Source organism: Oratosquilla oratoria, chromosome 7 (assembly GCF_046742065.1).
Source record: "Oratosquilla oratoria isolate Oo_2021 chromosome 7, ASM4674206v1, whole genome shotgun sequence".
In the NCBI taxonomy this organism is placed as follows: Eukaryota; Metazoa; Arthropoda; class Malacostraca; order Stomatopoda; family Squillidae; genus Oratosquilla; species Oratosquilla oratoria.
Window position 1 is genome coordinate 82,834,153 of NC_134783.1, and position 20,397 is coordinate 82,854,549.

At 42.3% G+C, this 20,397-nt stretch overlaps 2 protein-coding genes across 12 annotated transcripts in view; both read right to left on the minus strand.

Annotated features, from left to right (window-relative positions):
* The window catches only part of LOC143027237 (differentially expressed in FDCP 8-like), a 94,378-nt gene extending 83,683 nt beyond the window's left edge, over positions 1-10,695 (minus strand). For 3 of the 11 annotated variants that reach the window (XM_076188470.1, XM_076188471.1, XM_076188476.1), the window contains exons 1-2: positions 10,570-10,695; positions 6,267-6,437 (exon numbers count right to left, since the gene is read on the minus strand). In XM_076188470.1, coding sequence (XP_076044585.1) covers positions 6,267-6,405 — 139 coding nt within the window. In that variant the 5' untranslated portion in view covers positions 6,406-6,437; positions 10,570-10,695. Of the gene's footprint in view, positions 1-6,266; positions 6,438-7,760; positions 10,079-10,101; positions 10,222-10,447 lie in introns of those variants that run through there. The other 8 variants (XM_076188474.1, XM_076188475.1, XM_076188477.1 and 5 more) reach the window with 8 other exon arrangements.
* Positions 10,696-18,108: 7,413 nt separating this feature from the next.
* Positions 18,109-18,948, minus strand: LOC143026886 (serine/threonine-protein kinase 17B-like). Its single transcript, XM_076187670.1, has one exon. The coding sequence runs from the start codon at positions 18,946-18,948 to the stop codon at positions 18,109-18,111; it is 840 nt and encodes a 279-aa protein (XP_076043785.1).
* Between the last annotated feature and the right edge of the window lie 1,449 nt (positions 18,949-20,397).

Sequence of the window (20,397 nt, forward strand, 5' to 3'; positions counted from 1 at the left end):
TGTCAAAATTTTCCATTTCTCTTCTACTGTTGCTTCCTCTTTGTATATCCTTTCCCAGTTTTTCCATGCATCAATCTTCCCTTTCAATATTGTTCGTTTTTTTCCATGTATTTTCCTTCATTTAGTTCCAGTTCAATTTATATGTGGTCACTTTTACTTATTGGCATCTTATATTTAATCTTGTCCAATATTTCAGGTTCTGATGTGATTATTAGCTCCAGTCTCAATGGTTCTTCCTCATTTCTATACCTGGTATTCTCTTGTATCCATTGTGTCATTGTATGTTCTATAATCATATCAAGTAGTACATTTCCCCATAGGTTGTCTACCCCTTTCACTGTCATCTCGTTCCAGCAGATTTCTTTACAATTAAAGTCACCCATTATAACTATTCTTCCTCCATCTTCCATTATCTTATTTAGTATTATCCTTGTGTCTTCTAACATATTTTTGTGTTCCTTCTCTTCCCACAAAGCTGTTTTAGGAGGCAAATAATTTACCACAAACTTCCTGCTCTTCTTGTCCCTGTCCTCTATTTCCATCATAATCATTTCCACTCTATTCTTTCCGTATGTAATATTCCTCACATCTATATCCTTCTTAGTCAGCAACATAACTCTATCACCTTGTTTTACTTCTGTTTCAAATCCAATAATTATATACACCATGTCCTACACTGTTGGGTGATACTGGACCTTTCAATTTTGTCTCCACAATTTCTTCCATCAGGTAGTCTTCACCAGGTTCTCTGTTGCTTCACTTGTTTACAAGACGCCTGGCCTCCTGGACCAAGTCCTCCCCTTCCTCATTTCCTTCCATTTCCCTCAGTAATCCCTCCCCTTCTCCTTTTTCCTCACTTCCCACTACATCACGAGCTTTTCCCTTCCCTGTAAATACAATAAGGTACTTCCTTTGCGTTGAGATCCACGAATATTTCACTTTTTCTTTGGAACTCCAATCTTCACCATCCATCTGACAAAAGTGTGTGTGTGTGTGTATGTATACATACACTAAAAAGGCCTTTTTCCCCTTAGAAAGGGGTGGCATCCTAAACCCAGCAAAAACCTTTTCATTGTCCCTCCTATCTTAGCATCTTGTGGATAAAAGGTCATCCCTGTACCCCTGCCATATTGCTCAGATCCAAGGCAATGCAGCAAGACAGCACTTCCAAAGCAGGGCACCAAACAGCCAGAGCTGGTTTACCCCAACCACATCATTATATGGTGACCCCCTCTTTATAGTGGGGGATCCAAGATCAGCCCTGGAGCCATTTCATGCATTTTTGGTTAAAAGCATGAAACTTGGCTCACTCATATAGTAACCCTAGGTGAACATTTTGGGATGAAGAGGCAAACTGTCAGAGTCCCTTCGTGGCCACAGCAGACACTAACATTTTGCCATGTGGCAGATGTCACAGAAATTGCTTAAAACTGTCTTAAATATTCTATCTTTTAATTTAGGAATATGAAACTTAGCAGGTTTCTCAAATATTAATAAGAACTATCTCCTGACAATAAAAAAATGTAATCAGAGCCCCCTAGTGACCAAAATTAACAAAAAATCATGTGCCACATCCTATAAAGGGAACTGTGGTTGATAGATACATAGATAGATATTTAAGTGTACAACACAAGTGATGTTTCTTTTGTTGTTTCTTTGTAAGGTCTATGGTATTGGACTAAATATCAATGAAAACTGAGCATTGAATGTAGTCCAGGCCACACCAGTAGTCATTGGTGGAAAATCCCAAGACCGAGTAGGGGAAGCAGCAGAAGAACCACCCCCACCATCAATCAATAAGCTGGAGTGCTTAACCAGTGCAAATCCATTAAATGTTGTACACCTTATGTTGATACTGGTGGTGTTGCTGACTCATATCTCAAAGCAGCACACCTGACTAGGACATGTCATGCCCACACTGTTGCTGCAGCTACTCTCTACCTCCTACAGTGCCAGGCCTATGAATGTTACAAGCAAAGCATTTCTTCTGATGAAGACATTGTTGACTTTCATGAGTGGGTCAAGAAGATGTGTGCAGAGTGCCCACAGTTCCAGTTTTGGAATTTAGTGCTGGAGTTGGAGATAGATATTCTTCAGTATGTACAATCATTTCGGGAGGGTGACTTCAAACAGTATATTGAGTTACTAGTTAGATTGACACCTTGAGCATTTTCTACAGATCACACCAACTATGCTAGGTGGTTGCCAATTCACATCCATGATATGTCAGGTCTGCAGTAGTTTCATCCTGCTGTGTTTCTGGAGTTCTCCGAGGGTGCATTTGTAGTCCAAAAAACAGGTTACAGGTTCTCTGCAATGCCACTTAATCAGGCACATGGGCAAGAAAATGCTCTGATCAAAGGAGAAGGTGGGGCTATAGGCTTGACACAATGCTGCAGCACTAAGACGTTGGATTATTGATGGTCCAGAAGTCAGCAGATTCATCCGTGACTTTGAGAACACTTCAGAGAAAGCAGCCAAAGACAAACACCATGAGCAGACAACCAGTGTTCAGAATTCCTTTGTGAAGGAGGTAACTGCTCTCAAGAAGGTTATAGAAGATCTTGGAAGTCCTTTCCTAGAAAATAGCAATGATATGTTGACACTTGACAGCAAAGTTGTCATCGGCCAGTCAGCTGTAGAAAGTTTCATGGGTGTGTATGACTTGGGACAGCATTTGAATGAGACATTTGTAACTGAACGCATCACAACTCAGACAAAGTCAGTTACACAGCCTATCAAGAAAAACAAGCTATCACTGTTCTTGAAGTCTTAGTCTTTCAAAACAGAAAAGTCAGGTACCTGCATTGAAGGACGACTGTGCATTGTTCTCCAAGCTGTACATCACCTGCCAATCTTGAGAGGGAAAGCTTGAGGAGTTCTTCAAGTTTGAGAACCAGCCATGGATAAGTCTTTGTGCCCCACATTTAAAACATCTTGAAGAACATAGACAGAGTAGATATTGTTTTTGATGTCTACAATGAACAAAGCCTCAAGACATCAACCAGGGAGAAGAGAGGCAATAGTATTCGCAGGAAAGTAACTCTCACCACCCAGATCCCAGGAAACTGGCAGATTTTTATCTTCGATATTGACAACAAAACTGAGCTGTTTTCTCTTCTTACTGAACATGCTGCAGGCATTGAGAAGGACAATAAACAAGTTCTCTGTACTCTGAACAAGCAAATGGTCTGCAATGCAGCAGTGACAAACAAGTCCTTCCTGGAACCCTGCACCCAGGAGGAAGCAGACACACATACCATGCTGCATGTCATGGATGCTGCCAACAAGGCCACCAATGCATCCTCATCAAAACAGCAGACACTGATGTTGTTGTGCTTGTTGTGGCATGTTTCCACCAGTTTAAGACCCCTGAATTCTAGATATCATTTGGGACTGTAAAGTCTCAAAGGTACATAGCCATTCATGAGATTATTGCCATCATCCAAGACCCAGGCTATGCCATTCTTCCATGCTTTCAAAAATGTAATGTGACATCTTTCTTTGCCGGAAGAGGCAAAAAGAGTGCATGGGAGACATGGCAGGCTTTCCCTAAGGTCACAGAAGCTTTCTTGTCACTGTCAAATCCACAATATCAGTTGACAGAGAGCTCACTGGCTCTCACTGAGAGATTCATGGTACTATGATGACTGTACCATTGAGCTCTCCAACATCAACAAGGCAAGGCAGCAGATGTTCTCCAGGAAATCAAAGTCTCTGGAAAGCATTCCTCCTACAGAAGCTGCTTTAAAGCAACATACTCTGAGAGCAGCATTCCAAGGAGGACATGTGTGGGGTCAATCCCTGGAGAAAGACCCAGCCTTGCCCAGCCCATCGCTCTTTGGATGGGAATGGGATGCAGCATGTTCCAGGTGGACACCAAAGTGGACTACCCTTCAACAAGCACATGATATGTGCTATGAACTGATATGCTCCAAATGCAAGAAATCTTGCAGAGGTCTGTGTAAATCCAGCAAAGCACAGCTCAAATGCAATGGGCTGTGCAACTGTGAAGGGGACTATTTCCAAACTTAGGCACCTTAAACTGAAGCTTTTGTGACTTAAATGTACCACTTGATAAATCAACAGTATTCATTCTGGTTTTGTGGTGTGTGGTTATGAAATTCAAAGTTATTCAACAAACAACAAAACAACTTGTTTTGTTGTTTGTAAAGATGATCGCTGTCATTCAGTCTGTTTACTAGTTCAATGTTAACTGCTGTGTTTATTGTGTATATTCAGATAAATACTTCTTCAAGAACACTTTATATGAAATATTTGATCAATTGTGATGGAAAATTTCAGCTTTTATACTGACAAAATGCACTAAAAAAGGCGCAGATCCTTTCACAATTGTATTCAGAGGTTGCAACAAAAAAACTGTTTGCAGTTTTGGTCATTAAGGGGCTCTGATTCTATTATTTATTATCAAGAGATAGTTTTATTAAATATTTTAGAAACCTGCCAAGTTTCAAATTTCTAACTTAAAAGATAAAATATTTAAGACTATTTTAAGTCATTTCTGTGACATCCACCACATTGTAAGATGTTAGTTCCTGCTGTGGCCACCAGGGGAATCTAACAGCTTGCCTCCATATCCAAAAATGTCCACCTAGGGTTACTCTATAAGTGTGCCATTCTTCATGATTTTAACCCAAAAATGCATGATCTTAGGCTTAGATTTCCCACTATCATCCACTCAAGTGTTGCAAAGCATATGAGAATAACATCTACTTGGGGTGTGTCATCCTTTCATCCATTCACAATCATCCTCCATTCACTCTTATCTTTTGCACTCTCTCTACCCTACTCTAAAGACATCCCTCATACACTCAAGGCCCCCTTTTCCTCAGCTATCCACCTCATTTTTGGTCTTCTCAAGTTCACTCCATCCATTTGTGCTTTTTCCCTAAATATTCCTTACCAAATTACAGAAGGGTTATAGATACATACATATACCAAAGGCTTTTTCCCCATTACAAGGGAGGTAGCCAAAAAGAAAAAGGCATAAAAACCATTTCCACCCATTCTATCCCTAATACACTCCACCCCCTTCCACCCTCTACCCTCCCTCTTATCTTGGCACTTCCTGGATGATGGGTCATCCCTGCATCTTGTCCACTGCCCTGGGTCAGAGGCAGTGTTGCAAGACACAGCACATCCACAGCAAGGCCACTTCATTAAATTGGCAACCCCCCTCTCCATCCCCTCATGCAGAAAAGGAGAAGATGGGGAGAAATCCAGAAGGGTTATACACTGGTGTATTATGGCAGGAAACAGAGTATACATTGAATTCCATGGTCTTCACTGTGAAAGAGATACCTATCAGCCAAACCATAAAACCAAGTTAAAAAACATTACATACACACAAATACATATACATTAACATATACCAAAAGACCTTTTTCCCTCATAAGGGGGTGGGCAAGTTAAAGCAAACACATATCCTACTCCATCCAAAGACCAATGCATTGTTCCATTACACTTCATGGTTGAAAGGTCATCCCTGATCCCCACCACACTTTTTAGGTCAGAGGCAATGCAGTAAAGTATAACATTTCCTCAGCAAGACCCAAGAGCTGGAGCAAGTTTATCCCCACTAATTCATTATATGATGACCCCTTTCATCCACTTGAGAATTTTATGAAGCCAACAAGAAAAACAAAAACCATCACCTAGACAAAAACAGAACTTAACCCTTTCCATACCATGTGACAATAACAATTATCCTTTAATTCTAGTTTTTGCTACACTACTTTATCTAGCTATGTATGATCCATTTGGTAAAGACAAAGTTAAACCTGTTTTGATTAACCCCTTCTGTACTGAATGGCAACTATATTTTCATTCCAGCTGCTATCAGGTTATTTTATTCACTTGTAGGGAATCACTTTAGTATTGAAAGGATTAAGCTTTCAAAGCAATTGGGTCATTCATACTACGACTACCACGGCTTTAAAAAAAAGTTATTACTATAATTCTTCACCCCTTCAATCTGGTTACATGCTTTAGAAAATTTAGTCTGATTAACACTAAAGCTCATATCAAGTTTTGGGCTACTAGTATCAGAATTATTTCTTGAGTAACCCCATCAACTGGCTAGCATACACTATCCTGTTCTGGTTAATTTCAGATTGATATTCAGCTGAGGGGCAGCCTCCAAACTGAAGGGGTTAATACTAGTCTTCTTCTCTTGCAAAGCCAAAATTGTTTGAGTGCTTAGCAGTACAATACACCTGTGCTCTTCTGACACACAGAGTACTTGCCTGATGAAACTGAGCTGACTACACTGCCTACCCCCTGTCCCACACTGGAGGCAATGCCTGACACACCTGACACGACGCCCGTTAAGTACACATTAGCTGTGTCTGTCATCTTTGAGAGGAGGTTGTCTTTGTCTGCCATGATGGAAGGAGTGTCTCATCTGCTGCTACAGCCTGAAAGTAAGACTTGGTTGACTCTTTTGCTAGAATAAATTTGAGATAGTTATCATGATATAGTAACAATTACTCTAATATCCACTCTATCACTGGGCAAATTTTTAATTTTTCAGATGCAAAACATGCAAATACCACAGATTACTGCATGAAACTACTATATTTTGATAAGTTCTTTCTGATCTGATTTCTACCAATATATATATTTCTATATTAATTTAATTATTGACTTATTTTTTTACAACATTCCCAAACAACAGCACAATATTTCTTCTTTCTGTGGTCATATGCACAGGAGGATTGATGTGACTCCTTATTTAGTTTTGGTAGGGACTTAGGGGGGGAAAAGCTGAACAGATTTGTGATATGGCCTTCTAGGTGGGGGATGTATGAATGCCTAATTGTGTTTCTTGTAATCATATACAGTCAGGTTTATACTGCTAGAGAAAGATACATGTTTCCTCATTTTGGGATGAACTCTTGGCAGTTTTACTGTATGATGGAGTGCATTACTGTTTGCTTTGGTATGGTATGGTTATTGTTTTGGGTTGTGTGCCCTTTGAAAATGGTGTGAGACTTGTTGGTCACCACAACTGGAAGTCGTTTAGTGTACTTGGATATTGTTTGGGGGAGGAGGAGGCACATGGTTGAGAGTATGAATTCAACAGGTACAGTATTCATTTTAGTTGAGTCTGGTGGGGCATTAGGAGGTCTTGGTTACTTGAATAAGGTTTGGTATTTGGTTGTGTAGTTGGCACTGGAGTAAGGTGAATTTCTGATTGCACCTCTTGTACTGAGGCTATGCATAATCTGATAGGTATAGTGGATGGGGGATCTACTTTGGTTGTTTGGAGAGAATAAGGTTTGACTTTTTTTTTATTCAATGTGGTGCAATAGGTGTACTACATTACATCTTTTATGGTTTTTGCTGATGGTATAATATATCATGTGGGGTTCTTGTAATTCAGGTAGGGAGAGAATGAGTGGTTAAGTTATGGGTTCTAATGGCACAAATAACAAGGGTCTAGGTTGTTGTGTAGAGGGTCTAATGCAATTAGTGTTGCTTCTCTTTGGATGGTTGTTCAAGTGGAATAAATGGGGGTGGTGGTTTGCCTAACAGATCATAGTGCTTCCATATATATGACTCCAGGTCTCATTATCCTGGATCATCCTCCTTTTCAGCCTTCTTGAAAGCTGATGTGTTCCTAGTATCTGAGACAGGATTTCCTTTTCAAATTGGTACACTGTATAGTTTGTGCATTAATCTGAGTTTGAGCATGGGATAACATGTACAGTGCAACAGTTGAAGCAATGGTATTTTACCTAGTTGTATTATACGGGACCTTTAAATCTTTCAGCATCAATTTTTTTCTTAAAATCTTGAATAGTGTTTGTACACATTGTTTCTTAATCTAAATTATTCTAGATATCAATTATTCTGGGTGGGAAGCTTTTTTTTCAGATCTCTTCTATAGTTATCCTTTTTGAGTTTCTTTTTATGTCCTCTTGTTTTTTCATTGTCCCATTTTAGTAAATCATTCCTATCTAAGATTTCCATTCCTTTCACGATTCTGTAGATAGTGGATCTCCTCTTTTTCTTCTTTGTTCCAGAGTTGGTAATCCCAGTTTGGACAATATTTGTTCATATGGTAATTTGGAAAGAGTTGGTGCCAACTTTGTCATTGCTCTTTGTATTCTTTCTAATTTCTTTATATTCTTTTTAGTACTGGGTGTCCATAGTGTTGCTGCATACTCCAGTTTTGGTCTTATTAGTGTAACTAATTTTTTTTTAATCATTTCCTCATCCAAGTAGTCAAATGCCACTTTTATTGACCTTAGTATGTTGCAGGTTTCTCCTACTATTTTATTTATATGTTTGTCCGGTGTCATGTCTTTGCTGATTATTACTCCAAGGTCTCTTTCCGAGTTCCCTTTTTTGACTTCTTCACGAATTTTATAATTTCTTGATATTCTGTTTTTACTTTTTCCAAACTCCATTATACTACACTTCTTGATATTGAAGTTCACTCCCCACTTTTGAGTCCATTTCCAGATTATGTCCAGGTCTAACTGTAATGATTCGGCAATCCTCCTCTGTTCTTACTTTTAGTATTTTTGCGTCATCTGTGAAGAAATTCATATAACACGCTACTAATTCATCCATGTCATTTATATATATGGCAAACATGATTGGAGCCAGTACCGAACCTTGCGGGACACCACTTATCATTTCTTTCCGATTCGAGTATTGATCTCTAATTACTACCCTCATTTTTCTCCGTCAGGAAGTCTTCCAACCATTCCAATAATTTTCCTCTGATGCCACCTATTGATTCTATTTTTCTTATTAGTTTCTTATGTGGTATCTTATCAAATACTTTTTGTAGGTCTAGAAAGGCACAGTCTGCCCATCATCCCTCTCTTGTATTATTTCTATTAATCTCGAATAGAAGCAGATCAAGTTTGTTGTACATGATCTTCCTTGTCTAAATCCAAATTGATTTGGATTCAGTATAGTTTTTTCTTCCAGATGCTTAACCCATCTACTTTTGATAACTTTTTCACATATTTTTGCCACTGTGCTTGTTAGGGAGACCGGTCTGTAGTTGGTTGGATTTTTCCAGTCCTGTGGTACTTTCTTTGAGTGAGTATCTAATTACATTGTATATTTTATCTGTTAACTCCTCTATGCATTCTTTCTGTATCCAATTTGCAATTCCATCCAGACCATGTGATTTTCTGACATCAAGATTTTTTATTCGGTCGCTGGTTTCCTTCTGTGTTACAGTTATTTCCTTCATTGGGAAGGGATTTCTTTCTCTATTCCCTCACAGTTAGGTGAGTTCTCAATTGTGAACAGTGATTTGAAATGATTGCTCATAATTTCTGCCATTTCTAGTTCTGTGTAATCATAATTTCCCTGGCGCAGCTTTTCTATTTCTTGACTTTATATTTTAGGTTATTTACAATTAGGTAGGTTAGAAGTTGTGGCTGATTGAAGGTCACTATTAATATAAGGGTATTAACTTCTGTAGTTTATGTTTTTCTTAACTCAATATACTCTTATCATATTTGATTTTCTTATTGTTTTATTTTCATTATTACTTCCTCTGTGTGGTATTATAGTGGTGGAATATGACTTCTTCAACATATTGTTTTTTGTGGTGTTATTTAGATTAAAGTATCTTTTGCCTTATGTCGAGTTCTTGGTTCTAGCTCAGTATTGTTAGCATTTCTCTTTGGGACTACAGGTATTGAGGGGGGGGGTTTGCATTTCACTTCAAATTCATCATATTCTTTCATGGAGTAGTTCTTTGTTATTGGATTTCATGACCAAAAGTCTTGAATAATCCATGTCAAGGTCCTCTATGTCTTAGTATAGGTCAAGTTGATGGTTGGTTATGGTGGGCTGGTTTATGTTGTTTGATGGGGTTGAGAGTTGTAGTCATTGACTGAGGTGCCTGAGTTTGATAAGGATTATAAGTGATTATCACGGGGGGGGGGGCATTTACTCCTGTACTATCATTACAGATTGTTCCTGGGTTGGAGGAGCAGGGCAGGAATGCAACAGGAGGATTCTGGTTCTGGAAGGGTTGTTCTTTCTTTTTGTTTGGTTATTATTACTATCATCATTCAAAACAAAGGACCAATGGTAACCATTTACCAAGGCTGGTTCCCATTTTATTTTCAATTACTAAAGAATGTATTTAGTGGTAATCTGATATAAATTCTCTAATATTGAACATTTCACAATAGGTTTCCCTTAGCTGAACAAAACTGCCTTGTGGCAGGCAGTGTAAACAATTATGGTTGAGACGTTTGAAAAAATGGACTAATGATGACATTTCCCAACTTTCTGGCCAAGTACAATGAAATTTAACTTTTCAGAAAATGCCCTTCATAAATTAAGTTCAGCTACTTACTTAATACTCTAAAAGTTCGGAAAACAATACATCTACATCCCTATTTAGCCTCAAATAGATTTACACATAGTTTGACATTAGACCTACATTGGTTTCAAACTTTAATTGATGTAGTTGTCATGCAATAGGCAAAAATTATAGCTTTAAAATCATTCATTGAACAGGTAACTTTCAAAGATTGTATTTTTTCAATTGCCAGACTACTTTACTTTTACTTTACTTGATGAAAACTTCAAAGCCAAATCCGTCGTTGGTGTACTACTAGCCCATGATAGATGAAAACACAGTAACTGCATGAATATGTGTTACAATTGAGTTATAAGCTAGAATTAAACATGGTGCAGATAATTGCCATTTTGTTGGGGTCATAAAATTAGTATTTGGGATTTAAAGAGGGATACGAGTTAAAATCGATAAGTATTTTTAATTGAATTGTGTCGAGAAATCTATCACCAGGAAAATAGAAATCATACAATAAGAATAATTGTAATTCATATCCCATTTCCTAAGGTATAGTAAGCCTATACACATGCCTAAAAATTGTTGCATATATCACAACTTTGGCGTTGTGACACATGACTTAGAGTTTCCCATTTTTTTTTTCTTTTCGGCCCTTTAGCTATTACATTTCCTTCACTCTGTGAAAGTGTTGGAACTTTGGAAGACTTAAAGCATCCACTGATTACTACTTTGTGTTTTTGTTCCCTTTTCAAGGGAGTTAAAATTTTACGAGTCCCTCTTCTCCACAACTTTTGTTATGACAGTTTAGCACTAATTAGTTGACAGTGCTGTAGTAGTTTTTAGTTCGGAACAACGGCAGGACAAATGAAAATCAACACAAAATATCTAATCTCTTTCTTTTGGTAATTAGCCACAAGGTGCGACACTAGAAGTGTCACGTGAGAAATATAGGTGAAGCTCGGACTAAGGCCACAGCTTAGTGGAGCTTATGGTTGTAGCTGGACGTGGAGCCTAACGTCAACGAGGCGGTAGCAGATGATGACGGCGAGGCTCGATGGGGCAGCTAGAAGACTGGACTAGAAGTTTGTGCGCTGGTCGGTACTGTTCTGAATCTCTGAATCTCTAGAAAAGACCATCCGCTTGCGCGGGATCGGGTTTTGTGGGAGGGGAAGAATGTCTGTAAGAAAATGAAAATATAGTAGCGTATAAAAGAAGGCTATTGCCACCGGGCGACTTGCGAGCGATTAGGGGTTTATTGGTGGTCGTGGTTCGGGAGAAATGGACCGGGAGCTTGGACGGAGGCGCTGACGCCGGGGTTAGGATTAGGATCACCAACGAAAGATTAGAAAATGGTAGGAGGCGTAGTAGTAGAGAAAGGTGGAAAAACGGAAAAATCTTTAGTGGGAGGTAAACTGAAATGAGAAGATGCAGTATAAGAGAAAGTTAGACAGGAAGCGAATTTTAGTCGAAGAAAAAGTAAGTGTAGATGTTTGTGCGTGTGGCGTGGCTATGTTCGTGAGAGATGTGTGTGTGTATCTTACGGGAAGTGAGTAGTTCACTTCCTGCGTGTAGAGCGCGGTCCTGTTAAGCCACAGGTGGGGCGTGAGCAGCCTGCTTTTCCCCAGGTTGGGTTTGAAGTCCTGTAGAGTTGATCCAGTGGCGGTGCGAGGGGGGGGAGGGGGCAGGCGGGCGGTGTGAACCCGCCTGCCGACGTCAACAAAGAGATCGGTCCGTAACCAGACCGGCAGCGGCAAAGGAGATAACTCCTCGCCACCACCGCTGGCGAGCGCGTTCCTGATGAGCCACAGGTGGGGCGAGCGTTGCCTGTTTTTTCCCAGGTTGGGTTTGGGTTCCAGAAGAGTTGATTCAGTGGCGGTGCGAGGGAGGGGCAGACGGGCGGGTGTTGTATGATCTCTTTCCTTCCAATCACAACTCTGAAAACAGAGAATTACGCGATTGGGAATTGTGTGTAAATGTTAGAAGTGTAAACTCGCTCATCAGCGTCAGCGAAGAGGCCAGCGTTAGGTTGCGGGCCGGTTGGACAGAGAGGTGTCCCAAGTCTCTCCGTCGACCAGCCTGCGATCAGATTAAGGGTTCTGAGTGAGACGGTTTGGGCCTCTGCTTTTGCCAGCGAGCAAGTGTGCGTGTGCCTCTTTTCTTCCAAGCACTACTCTGAAAACAGAGATTTATGTGACTTGGGAAATGTGTGTATTTGTCTTGGTGTAAACCCGCCTGCCGACGTCAACGTAGAAGTCGGCCATGCCAGACCGGCAGCAGCAAGGAGATATCTCCTCGCTACCACCGGCCGGCGAAGATTCCTTGGAGTTGTTGAGAGAGCTGGTTTGAAGAGACGTCCGACCTCTACGAGCGCTGTGTTGATTCTGTTCTGCCCATCTCGGCGAAACGCCGATCTTTTAAAGGAGGTTGGCGGGAACGTGAGGAGCTTTCCAAGTTCCTGATTGGCTGACCGCTGGCTGGCAGGGATACCCTTGCGAACTATGCTTGCCAACTATAGGAACTTGGAAGATTTCTTTGATTAGTGTGTGACGGTCGTAGGATGCATCACGTCACTACACCACTCCCCCCGCTCTTCAAAAACGGGCGTCGAGGAGGATAGGGAGCGACGCGCGCAACGTATTTGAACCTGTCTGGGCTTCGGATCAATCGCCCCGAACGAGTGGTCATGCCGTCAGGGGGCATGTCTGGCGAGGAGGGCCTTGATGGAGGGGGGCTCGAATGCAGGGTGGTGTTGTCGAGGTCGGAGGCCTGGCGATGGGAGGTCGGTTGAGTATGGAGCTGTGGAGACATAAGGTTGGGTGAGAATTGTTGCGTTGCATGGTAGAGCGGGGGCGTGGGGTGGGGAGGATCTTGGGGGGTGCCGGGAACAGTTGTAGAAGGGTGTGGTTGTGGGATAGGAGAAGGATAAGGGTTCGCCGTCGCGTACGCGTGATCTGTGTGATTTTTTTTTTTTTTTTTTTTTTGGGGGGGGGGCTGCTGCAGGTGCTGTGGTGGTGGGGAGTTAGGGGCAGGAGGGGAGTATTGGTTTGGAGGGGAGAGTTTTTCGGGGGGTGGGGAATGACTTGGTTCGGTGGTGAGGATGGGGTTAGGACCATGTTGTAAGAGGTATTGTAGTGGCCCTGGAGTTTTGGTAGGGGGAGTGGTGGGGAGGTGGGCCGGCTTGAGCCTGTCGATGGAGACGCGATCCGGTTTGGCATCTCGGTTGATCACGAAGTGTTTTGTTGATCTGGTGAGGACTCGGAAGGGGCCATCGTATGGGCGTTGAAGAGGAGTTCGTTTGGAGTCTCGCCTGAGGAAGACGTAGTCACTTGTAGACAGGGCCGGGGGAAGGTGCTCCGGTTGAGGTTGTGGTGGGCGAGGGGGGGTTGGACGGATGTTGGCGAATGTCTCCTTGATAAGTTGGAGGAGGGCGTGACGGTCAGGATCGCCGACGGCAGGCGTGGCAATTTCCCCAGGGAGGCGAAGGTTCTCATCTTAAAGTAGCTGAGATGGGGAAATGTCGTTGTCGACCTTTGGTGTGACGCGGATCGTGAGAAGCACCAGGGGAAGGGCGTCGACCCAGTCGCATGAAGGTTGTGCCTTAAGCGACTCCTTCAGTTGGCGGTGGAACCGTTCCACGAGTCCATTGGCTTGGGGGTGGTAAGCGGTAGTCCGGTTGCGTTTGGTGCCAAGGAACCTGAGGAGGCTGGACCATAGGTCAGATTCGAACTGAGGGCCCCTATCAGTGACAATGATGTGAGGTGCGCCGAATCTGGATACCCAACCGGAGAGGAAAGCACGGGCGGTCGTCTCGGCGGATATATCCGGAAGAGGGATCACTTCTGGCCACCTGGTGTACCTGTCGATACACGTAAGGAGGTAACGCATGCCACGAGAAGGCGGAAGGGGGCCCACAATGTCCACATGGACTGGCTGGAAACGTGCCGTGGGTGTAGGAAAACGCTGGAGTGGTGCGTGGACGTGGCGCGTAACCTTGGCCTTCTGGTAGGGGAGGCAGGTCCGGGTCCATTGTCTGACATCCTTGTTGATGCCTGGCCAGACGACTCGATCCGTGATGAGGCGTTGTGTCGCGCGGATACCCGGATGACTGTGGTCATGGAAGGAGGAGAAGACGTCCTTACGGTGGCAGGCAGGGATGTACGGGCGGGGTTTGCTTGTGGAGACGTCACACCACAATGGTACGGGGTTGTTAGGAAGCTGTCTCAGCTGTAAGGATGAGGTGTCGTGCATACGTAGGAGGCGGAGTTCACTGTCGTTATTCTGAGATGCGGCGATGCGTGAATAGTCTATGTTGTGGTCAGGGAGGAGGCTGGAGGTGATTCTAGACAAGGCGTCGGCCACCTGGTTATCCTCTCCCTTGATATCCTCAATGCGAGTATCAAATTGGGAGAGGAATGACAGCTGCCGGGAGACTCTTGGGGAATGATGGTCGTAGACCCTGTCTAGGGCATGGGCGAGTGGCTTGTGGTCTGTAAGGATGACGAAAGGCCGGCCTTCAAGGAAGTAAAGGAAGTGCTTGACGGCCGAGACTATGGCTAGCAGTTCCCTGTCAAAGGCGCTGTAGCGAATTTGAGGAGGGTCCAGACGTTTGGAGAAAAAGGCGATAGGCTGGAGCTGGCCGTTGATCTTCTGTTGGAGGACGGCGCCAATTGCTGAGGAGGAGGCATCGGTGGTAAGGAATGTGGGGGCGTGAGCTACCGGGTAGGACAAGCGGGCGGCCTCAGCGATTGCCGCCTTGACTTGCCCGAATGCTTGGGTCGCTTCGGAAGACCACTTCACAAGTTTGACCGACCGCTTGGAATGGTTTTTGGTGAGGTCGTTCAAGGGAGCGAGTTTTGCACCCTCGTTCAATTCGCAAGCAGCCCCCCTCCCTCGTACCGACCAATTAGGCACCTTAACTTACACTCTCTGGAAAGACGCAGAGTGCGGGGTGATCTAATAAAGGTGTTCAAGTGGATCAAAGGCTTTGACAAGGGTGATGCCAACAAGGTTATCATATTAAAACAACAGGGCAGGACTCGCAGTAATGGTTATAAACTGGACAAATTTAGATTTAAAAAGGAAATAGGCAAGAATTGGTTTACTAATAGGGTGGTCTACGAATGGAATAAACTTAGTAACCATGTAGTAAGCGCTGAAACTATCAGTTGTTTTAAGAAACGATTAGACAACTTTATGGATGGGGATGGCAGGTGGTGATGGATACGGTGCTGCCTAGTGTAGGCCTTATGGTCTCTTGCAGTCTCCTTCATTCTTATGTTCTTATGTCATTCTTGTCCTTGTCGTCGTTGTCGATGTTATAACTGTTATTTGTTGTAGTTCTTGTCATTGGTGTCGTTGTCTTTATTGTCGTTGTTTTTCGTTGTCATTGTTGTTGTCATCGTTGTTGTCATTGTTGTCGTTGTTGTGGCTGTCGTTGTTATCTTTGTTGTTGCCGTTCTCGTTGCCGTAGTCGTTGTCTTTGTCGTTGTTGTCATTGTCATTGTAAGAGGCCGTTAGATTGAGGTAGACAAGTAGGTGGATAGAGGGGTAGGTGGAAAGGAATTCATTTTTATGAATCGGATGTTTTGAAACAATGGCCGAGAGGAATTTGCAGAGTTGCATATTCTTGCTTACCGTCCAATATTTGTAAACACAAGCGATAGAGGTGCTGATGTAACGAAATGTAAACACTAAGCCACTCAAGCTTGTGACCGAAGTGTTTGCGTAAGCAGTATTGCTTGAGATAGTATAACAACCTTTCTGATTGAAGAAAGGGTGGATGAGGAGAGAAATTATTGGTGCATGGAGGTAAAGTCACGCCCTTAAAGGGTGGCACTTATTTGTAATGTTCAAAGTTATTGGATGAATTAAATAGTGACGTCTAAGCAGACTTGGCTTGGTGGGTGTACAAGGATCTCAGGCGGGAGTTCTATGGTGTTTTTACTCAATTAAGTTGTAGAAGTGTAATTTATTCGGAAGAAAAGAAAAAGAAAACCACATTTAATTCACCTTCGTACTGATTAATGGAACTTGACTAAAGCTTTCATTAAGGAAGAGGCATGGGGCCTACAGATGAATAATGTACTAAAATAAAGTAAAGAAAATTGTAAGTGACTGTGGACTTACTGAAAGTGTTAGTAGTAGCGGAACTAACAGTCATTGTTGTTGTTGTCATTCTTAACATTCATGTTCTTGTCGTCGTTGTCGATGTTATTGCTGTTATTTGTTGTCGTCGTTGTCATTGCTGTTGTTATCTTTATTGTCGTTGTTGTCGTTGTCATTGTTGTTGTCATCGTTGTTGTCATTGTTGTCATTGTCGTTGTCGTTGTTGTCAATGTCTTTGTGGTTAATGTCATTGTTGTCGTTGTTGCCATTGTTATCGTTGTTGTCTCGGTCATTGTTGCCGTTTTTGTGATTTTCGTCGTTGTTGTCGTTGTCGTTGTTGTCATTGTCGTTGTTGTGATTGTTGCTGTTGCCATTGTTAATGTTGTCGTTGTTGCTGTTGTTGTCATTGTTGCTTTTATTGTTATTGCTGTCGTTGTTGTCATTGTCATCGTTGCCATTGTTGTTGTTGTCGTTGTTGTAGTTGTTGTCATTGTTGTTTTTGTTCTCATAGTTGTCGTTGTAGTCATTCTCATTGTCGTTGTTGCTATTGTTGTTGTCGTTTTTGTTCTTGTCATTGTTTTCGTTGTTGTCATTGTCATTTTCGTTGTTGCCAATGTTGTTTTCGTTGTTGTCTTTGTTGTTATCGTTGTTGTTATCATTGTTGTTGTAGTTATTGTCGTTCATGTTGGTGTCATTGTTTCGTTATCGTTTTTGTTGTCACACACCAAAGCACACACTGAAAAAAACACGAGCGCGCTCGCATACACACAGGCACGCGCTTCTCCCTTCCCAATTCTCTGATCCATAATGTTTATGACCCGTTCTCTCCTATTCTGTCTCGTACCAAAAGGTCTCCTATCAGTTTGATCTTCTCCTTTACATTGTCTTAGCAATGCTCTCATATCACCTCTTTCTCTTCTTTCTTCCTTTGATGATGGGACCAATACTTTCAGTCTCCTTTAATCGATTAAGTCGATAATATGAACAAATTAAAACTGCCTATTGAGACTGGGACATGTGTTTAGATTATTTTGCTATATAATGAAATAGTTAATGAAAACTTTTTCTTCTGATTTTCGTGAATTTGGTCGATTATTCTAGTTGTCGCAAGGTGATTTTATTCAGCTGAGGGAAACCCCCAAAGGGTTCATATTGAAGTTAAACATTTAAGAAACAAGGCGTAAAAGCCTTTTTTAAGTGTAAATGTGTGGATATCGCAATATGAAATATATTCTTATAATTTCCTTTGTTATTTCTTTTCTTGTTTTCAATTATATTTTACTTTATTTCGCTTTAATCTCTTTTGATGTAATCCAATTGAGTTTAATTTAACTTGATATAATCTAATCGAATTTCAGTTTATTTAGTATTTAAATCTATTTTTTGCTAAAATAGTCTTATTCGCACGGTGACGGGTTTTGGACAGGGAGTGGCTTTAGTCGCTCTTATGTGGTCAAATCTTGATGAAAAATTGCTTCTCATAGAAAATTCAAGTTCCATAATTTCAATGTATATAAAGCTTTTCTACGTCCCAAGCTTATAAAAGCTACTTTTAGTATCAATTCCAATGGTCCACATTGAACAAAGTTGCGTAGGAACGATGATGTCAATGAAGATGTTGAATCACGCAATTCAAAGTAATCCAAAGATAATTTTCATAACGATTTCGATAGTTTAAAAACTCAAATTTTGAGTGCAGAAAGCTGTTCAGTGACGATGTCCAAGAGGATGTTGAATCGAACCTCTCGAAGTCTCTCGACAAGATCACCAACTGAAATTCGATCCTCGGGATTATAAACCATTGCCCTTTCGATAAGAAGAGAAATTTCCTTCTTTCGATCTTCGTGGGCGATAAGAGAGGCCAACAGATATCCGATCGAATAGACATCACTTTCAGAAGAAGTTCCTCGTCCCTTGAAAAGCTCGGGAGCAATGTGAGGAAAAGTGATGTGACCGGTTCTGTTCTTGCTGTAAACGGCCTTGCCGATGCGAACGGCGCTTCCGAAGTCGATGAGAGTTGCGTTCCAAAGGTCGCAGTTCCTCTCGACGACGATGTTGTCTTGTTTAATATCGTTGTGTGTCCAGCCACGATGATGGATAAGGCGAACGCTCTCTGTGACTTGGAAAACGAGGTCGACAGCCTGATATTGCGAGAGCTGTCCTCGTTGAATCAGTTTAAACAGAGAGCGTCCCCCGCAGCTGGTGATGAGAGTGACGGGGTTTCTGCCAACGCCAAAGAGAGTTGGAACACGAGGAACTCCTGACAACGCTGCCAGAGCCTCGGCCTCTTTAACCATGGCGGGCAGAAACCTCCTCTTCTTGTAAACTTTTGCTACCACTCTCCTGTCCCCCGCTGGAACCAGGAAGACCTTCGCAAAGGTTCCTTCACCGTGACGTTTGGCATTCTTGAGGTGTCTGTTGATCACCTCGGCCTCAATCCAAGTGAGCTGACGTGCTTCCTCCATTGTTGTGCCAAAGAAAAAGAATTCCCAATTCTCAATAAAGTTCCGGTCCAGGGCCATCTTTGTCATGACTCGTTAGCTAGAACTTAGATTAGATCCAAAATGCGAGCACGAATATCAAAGTGAGTTCATGTATACAATACACGGTACGACATTAAAGACGATCATGTAATGCAAATATTATTTATTTAACACACACACACACACACACTGTATTTGCATGTGTGTGTGTATGTATGTGTATGTGCATGTGTATACGAATGTATGTGTATATGTATGCGTATATGTGTATGTGGATGTGAATGTGTATAGGAATATATACATATATATATATATATACATATATATATATACATATATATATATATATATATATATATACATGTGTGTGTGTTTGTGTGTATGTATATGTGTGTGTGTGTGCGTGTGTGTATGTGTGTGTTTGTGTGTATGTATGTGTGTGTGTGTGTGTGTATGGTTGTATATGTGTGTATGTGTGTGTGTGTGTATGTGTGTATGTGTGTGTGTATGTGTGTGAGGGAGACATTGTGTGTGTGTGTGTGTGTGTGTGTGTGTGTGTGTGTGTGTGTGTGTGTGTGTGTGTGTGAGGGAGACTCTGTGTGTGAGGGAGACTCTGTGTGTGTGTGTGTGTGTGTGTATGCGTGTTCGTGTGTGTGTGTGTATTTGGATGTGTGTTTGTGTGTGGATTCACCTCGGATCTGCTGCAGTCTCTGTCGAGACAGCCAGACACCACCCTACGGCAGTGAGCTCAGAGCTCATTATTTGCCGATCTCTGGGTAGGTCTGAGACCACTCACACACCACACACCGGGACAGCAAGGTCACAACTCCTTCACTAACGTCCCGTACCTACTCACTGCTAGGTGAACAGGGGTTACACGTGAAAGGAGACAAACCCTGTGAGGCCAGTGCTTTACCAATCCGCCACCGAGCCGTGTGTGTGTATGTGCATGTGTGTTCGTGTGTGTGTGTGTATGCATGTATGTATGTCTGTGTGTTTGTGTGTGATTCACCTTGGTCATTTCACCTTGGTCCTTGGATCAAGTGTTGGACTCGTGATCGATAGCTTCATCCCTCCCGTAAGAGAGCTCAGAGCTTGTATGACCGATCTATGGGTAAAGCTATTACCTTACACGCACACACACCCTCAATTCCCCGAGCACGAGAGTTGGAGTAACGACTCGAACCGCAGCAATACTGAAATAATTTCAGCCCTGGACAGGATTTGAACCACCGTACTGACAGCCTGGGACTCTACCAACCGCGCCACCGAGTCGTGTGTGTATTCACCTCGGATCTGCTGCAGCCTCTTTTCGAGACAGCCAGACACCACCCTACGGCAGTGTGTGTGTGTGTGTGTGTGTGTGTGTGTGTGTGTGTGTGTATGTGTGTGTATGTGTGTGTATTTACCTAGGTGTATTTACCTAGTTGTATTTTACGGGAAGGGTAGCTATGCTCGTGGTGTACCGTGTTCATATCTCACTTAATC